Here is a 6,411-nt window from a genome sequence, read left to right as displayed (position 1 = left end):
TTTCTTGATGTTGAGCTTCAATCCATATTGAAGGCTGCAGTCCTTGACCTTTGGCAGCAAGTGCTTCAGGTCTTCCTCAGTTTCAGCAAGCAGGGTTGTCATCTGTATAATATAGACTGTTGATGAATTTTCCTCCAATCTTGATGCCACATTTCTCCCCATAGAGCTCAGTCTCCTGGATAATCTGTTCTGCGTATAGATTGAAATGGTATGGAGATAGGACACATCCCTGGTTCACACCCTTCTCAATTTTGTTCCTTTGCTCTGTTCTAATGACAGCATCCTGATTTAAGTATAGGTTTCACATAAGCACTATCAAGTGTTCTGGGATTCCCATTCTTCTCACAGTCAGTTTTGTTGTGATCTACAAAGTCAAATGTCTTTGCATAGTTAATGAAACACAAATAGATATTCCTCTGGTACTTCCTGCTTTCAGCCAAGATCCATCTAACATTATAATATCCCTAGTACCACGACCTTTTCTAAACCTAAACTGCACTTTAGGAAGTTCTCTGTTGATGTCCTTTTCCATGTTATAGAATATTTTTCAAAATTGTTGCAATCAATGTTGAAGAGAAAATGGAGAGACTGAAACTTCATACACTGTTGGTATTGTAAAATGGTATAACTACGCTGGCAGGCAATTTGCCAATTCCTCAAAAAAATGGACATATAAATTCCATATGAACTAGCTAATCCCTCTGCTAGGAATATACCCCAAGGAAAATGGAACTGAGACAAAAATGGAGATGTGAACACCAATGTTCATAGCAGCATTATTCACAATAGCAAGAAAATGGAAATAGCTTAAGTATCCATCAACAAACACACGGATTTAGAAATTGTGGCACATTCACATGATGGAATACTATGCAGTACTCAGGAGCAACGATTTAGAAAAATAATTTTATAAGAATGCAAGTCATATATTCCTCTATGTTGTTGTTATTAGGGGTTGCTGAGCCGACTTTGGCTCTTAATAATCCTATGAACAACACACTTGAACCTTGCCCTATCTTATGCCATCCTCATGATCTGTTTATACCATATAATATTACAAAAAATTGTAATTCTGCTGCTAAATGTAAACCATGAATGCCAAAGAAGCACGTTGTGCTGTTTTAGTGGTTCTTATTCACATCTACGTAGAGATCATACGATGATAGCTTCTATTATTAGCAAAATTTCAAAGTATCATTTAATAAAGATGAAAACGACTATCTTTTAAAAATTGCTACTTTTGATATGATCTAAAACTAAGCCATAATTATTGCAACCTAGTAGGCCTTTATATTTTTATTGCAGTGGTAAGTAAAAACTTCCCTGGGAATAAAGTGTTCATCCAAGTAAAGCAAATTAATTTTTTTCAGGCACCTGAAACTTTACAACTGGGGATAACTAACTACTCCAAAAGAATAAAATAGTTCCCTAGACTATCTTCAAGTGCTAATTTACCTAACATAAATGAGCACTTTATTTCTACATAATGTTTTACTTGCCTAGGAGCACCACAGGATTAGATTGTAAATATTTCTACATTATATCTTCAGTATTTTAAAATAACTATTTATTCTTCATATAATCTCTATAAAATATGCTTCATTTGATAATATATAAAGTTTGTGGCAATTTTACTAAGTTATAACCAAAGATACCACGGACTTTCATTTCAAATTGAGTACCAAGCTTATTGCAAGGTTTCCGTACTCTAGTTGCTTGATGAAAAATGCATATATGAGTGCATGTGTGTGTATGCATGACCAGTTTTTACCTTTCTTACTAGCTTCTGAAAATGGAATAATGTATATCATTATTCCAGAAGTTCTCAGAAAGAAAAGACTATATAAGTCAATCTCAATTTGCTGATGGAACAATTAATACCCTGGACTGCAAACGGGCAACAGACAATACTAAAATTGTAAACTGTGTATGTTTTTGTTTTGTACTGTAGAGTTGGAACTGACACATAGCTGACCCTCTGGTGGGTTTTCTGAGGCAGTTAATTGCACGAAAGTAGACGGCCCACCCTTCTCCTGCAAAGCAGCTGGTGGCTTCATACTGTGTGCCTTAGGGATTGTAGCGCAGTTTCTTGCCACACTAACATTAAAATCTGTTATAGATTCCTAAGCCACTTCTTTATCTACATATCTGCCTACTAATTAGAGCTGTTACGTAAAAAAGTTAGATTAGAATAGGAAAAAAGTTTGGTAATAGTAGGTTTTATGTTGACTACAAGGGATATAGCAACTTCAAATATTTAATGGAAATAGGAAGTGTATAAAAACATTTCATTCACTGAAGAGAAAATGAGAAGTTTGCTTTTAAAGAAAATGCTTTAAAGCCACAGGAAGGATTACTGAAATAAACCACCCACAGTTGCAGTGGTCTTAAACCATGTGAAGGCTCTGAACATGTGCAGCCTGAGTGATAGGGTGTGAAGGAAAAGCAGAGCAGTCTGTGTACCTCAGACAGGAGTCGGGTCCTTTCAGTAACACCGCCATTTCCCTGCTGGTATCGCTCCCTTGCCTGAGGGGGAAAACATTTTAATGATAAATTCTAAATAGAAGCAGGAGATTACTCAAATATGACCTCTCTGTGTTTGTAATTTCTGCATATTATTTTATGACAACCCCCGCTCGTTTGTGAATACATTTAGGAAAGTGACATTTAACCACAGCAATTTTATGTCTCTAATAGGCATCATGTACTTAACTAAAGCACTATAACATGATGAATTACCTTAACCTTCATATACTGACTATGTAACTCAAGTAGGCATGGTTCACAATAAAAACTGTCTTCAGCTATTCCTAAATAGTTTAGGAGAGTGCCTTTCGGTCAATTTAATTTGCATACTATCCAGAAAAAACCAGTTCTAAAAATCAATCAAAGTGGAGGACCAGGCACAGCAATTAATAAAGATTAACAAACAGTATGACAGTACAATCAACTGCAATATGTTCTTGGGAACTAATCTAACAATCAATTATTTAATATTCCTGTTTGACAGATACACGGTACTTTAGTCAGAGAATTTTATGGCAATTTTTAAAAGTAAACACATCTGTGAATGTGTGTACAAGGGAATAATTAATTATGTGAATCATACAAAATAAAGACTATTCTTTATCTGGTCTTTAACTAAGACTTTCTTAAAGTAGAAAAGTATCTCAAATATAGTTCCACAGTTTTCCTTCTCTTAAACTGTCTATGCCTTCAACCAATATTTACACGTGTTCTAAAGACAAGCCTAACTCAGCATCACAAAACAGGCAGCTTAACACTCAGAGGATGGCCTTAGATCCCTACTACAGTAACAAGTTACTTTGGCTTCCAAACACTGAGTGTATGTTTAGAAGTGGGGGTGTTAGACTTCTAAAACTTTGGAAGGACTACATTTCTTTTACTGGTTTAATTAATTAGACTGCTATCTCTGAACATGTCTTGCGTCTTACTTTTTATTATATGTTGTACGCCATTTATGGCAAAGGATGTCTTTCCCGGTCAGCACATGTACACTATTCCTCCTCCTCCTCATTATGAGGTAGCCTGACATTCTGTTCCTGTTTTAAGGCAAGTTCACCAACAATATATATGCTCTTTTATTTGAGTCAAATGAAGAATTGCTTTTTAACAAGACTTCTAAGATAATTTCCATCATCTGTTAAGTGGAGAAGGCATGTTTCATAGCCTCACCTAGCTTCCTCAAGGGGCAAAGAACGTGTTGCTGTGAGAAAATAATCACTGCATGATTCTCAAATATAAGACAGTATGTCAAATCTAGGGATTAGGGTCATTAATTGGAATAAATCCTAGGAGATCATTCTTAAATTACCTCACTCAGCTGGGCTTGAGCTGCACGATATTCTTGAACCAAGTGCTCAAGCTGATTGTTGATATACTTCTCTCGGCTTCCAATCTTTTCCAGAGTTCTACTAATTTCATTGTGCAGTTTGTCTAAAAATCCCTAGAATTTCCACAAAAGTTTAGGAGATAAAAAAGTTCACAGAAACATTTTTTTCAAAAACACATTTTAAAATGGGTTACATCTCCTTCAATCCCACCCACAAATGCTTAATCACATGTGAAAATGAAAGCAGTTTGAAATTTTCAATGGGGGAGAAATATTTCAGTCACACTTTGTAGAATGTTAACATAAGAAAGCACCTGGTAGTGTTAGTCAATTAATTTGTTCGCATGCATATCTAAAATGTATTTAAGAAAAACGTGCTTCTCCCTCTCCTTAGTGCACAATCATAGTAAATATGGGCATTAACGTGACTTTCCTAGAACACAGTTCAGAGAGAGCAACTAGAAACAGATGCTTAGGTATGTAGTTCTAACTGGGACCTGTGACCCCTTTCGAGCTGTTGGGGTTTTTGAGATATCCTCTAACTGGACTCACTTATGAGAGGAAGGATAGTAATCCTGAAAGGATTGTGCTGCTATGTGCAGCTCTATCAGACTATATGAATAAGAGGGGAGAGACTAATAAAATATTTTTGTCTATATCAAATGATATTTATCTATTGAAAAGTAAGGAACTCTGGTGATCCAGTGTGTTACGTGCTGTAACTCAAAGGTCAGAGGTTCAAATCCACTAACTGCTCCTTGGCATAAAGATGGGCAATTGCTTTTCTTAAGACTTAGAGCCTCAGAAAACTGAAGAAAGTCCAGCCTGAAGGAAAGGAGCATATGTGTTTGTCTTAATTTTCTTTTTAAAAATCTGTTCCATAAGAGATTTTCTCATAATAGGTTCTGTAGAGTAGTAAATGTATACTTTTTCATCTTAAGTAATTCACAAACCTTAGTTTCTTTTAGAGCAGATTCTATTCCACTTTTGTGTTGGTGCATTTGGTCAACATGGACCCTCCAATCCTACAGGCATAAGCACATAGAAATAAAACAAAAATCAAAACACAATAGTATACTTCCTTCTTTCCTCTAGTTATGCCCTCCTTTTTTAGTTACTTCTGTGGTGCCCTAGTTCAGGTGGGAGATTCCTATATATAGCTTGGAATCTGATTATTAAGAAGTATGTGTAGAGCACTTTAGGATAAAAGGTTTTAAATAAATGTAAATTATTTTATGTGTTCACTGAATGATGTTTGACAATTTGAATATAAATTATTACTGCACTGCTGGTGGTTAATATTTATGAATACTAATCAAAATTTTTTAAAAATTCTAATTACTATAAAAGAAATACTTGTTTAAACAGTAACAATTATGCTTGCCAGAAGCAAATTTGGGCTAAAATATCATATATCAAGGATTATTTTTTACCCTTGAAAATGAAAAGGGAATCTCTTCTTCAGTAAGGTTTTTAAGTATCATCCTTAGTACAGGAAATCTATAATCAGGAGCTACAGCCTTTGGTATTGATTACATATCAACATCAAGAAAACAAAAGTCTTCACCATGGGTTCAACAGACAACATCATGACACATAGAGAAAAGATGGAAGCTGTCAATTATTTATTTCATCTTGCCTGCATCCAGAATCAACAGACTTGACATAGTAGTCAGGAGATGTATTGCATTGGACAGATCCACTGTCAAGGACCTTTCCAAAATACTTAGGAATAATGATGTCAGCGTGAAGGCTAAGGTGAGCCTGATTGAGGCCATGTTCTTTTCAATCACCTGTCGTGCATCTGAGAGCTGAATGATGAATAAAGATAACAAAAGAAGAAATGATGCATTTGATGTGTTGGAGAAGAGTACTGACAATTCCATGGATTGTCAAAAGAACAAAGAAATATGACTTGGGGAAAGTACGGCCAGAATGCTCCATGGAGGCAAAGATGGAGATGCTTCGTCTCTCATACTTTGCTCATATTGCTAAAAGATATTATTCTTTTGAAAGGGACATCATGTTTGGAAAAATGGGTCAGCATAAGTGAGGAAGACCCTGAATGACACAGACGGACACTGACTTCAGCAATGGGCTCAGGTATATCAAAGATTATGAGAATGAGACAGGATAGGACAGAATTCAGAACTGTTGTTCATAAGATCACTGTAAGTCAAAGTCAACTAGTCAGCATCTAATAGCAACAACAACATAATCATTACTAGAGTTCACACATTTTGAGACATTGTAAACTCCTACTAGATTTGTTTGAATAAATATGCATGTTTGAAGCCTAGATCAACTTTTTAATTTCCTACATGATATCTTAAAAATATTTCAATTTGTATTACTAGAGGCAACAATTTTCTAAGACATAAGAAAAACTCACTGTAAGAGAAAAAAAAAAGTTAAGTTGAAGTAAATGTTGGAAGCAGAAAATGCATCAATCACACATATCAGTTTGCATCCTTTGTTGTTTCACTTTCCTATCTCCATTATTTTGTGAAGAGTAAAATTCTTAGTGAATAGTTCCACTCTTATTTTGAGACAGGGAC

At 35.2% G+C, this 6,411-nt stretch overlaps 1 protein-coding gene across 1 annotated transcript in view; it reads right to left on the bottom strand.

Moving 5' to 3' along the window:
• The window catches only part of IFT57 (intraflagellar transport 57 homolog (Chlamydomonas)), a 155,023-nt gene that overhangs the window by 7,863 nt on the left and 140,749 nt on the right, over positions 1-6,411 (bottom strand). The window contains exons 7-9 of the mRNA XM_006889996.1: positions 4,807-4,878; positions 3,836-3,967; positions 2,464-2,526 (exon numbers count right to left, since the gene is read on the bottom strand). Of these exons, the coding sequence (XP_006890058.1) occupies positions 2,464-2,526; positions 3,836-3,967; positions 4,807-4,878 (267 nt within the window). The remainder of the gene's footprint in view (positions 1-2,463; positions 2,527-3,835; positions 3,968-4,806; positions 4,879-6,411) is intronic.

Source organism: Elephantulus edwardii, unplaced genomic scaffold, assembly GCF_000299155.1.
Source record: "Elephantulus edwardii isolate Elephantulus edwardi_28Jun2011 unplaced genomic scaffold, EleEdw1.0 scaffold00085, whole genome shotgun sequence".
NCBI lineage: Eukaryota > Metazoa > Chordata > Mammalia > Macroscelidea > Macroscelididae > Elephantulus > Elephantulus edwardii.
This window is presented reverse-complemented; position numbering and strand designations above follow the sequence as displayed.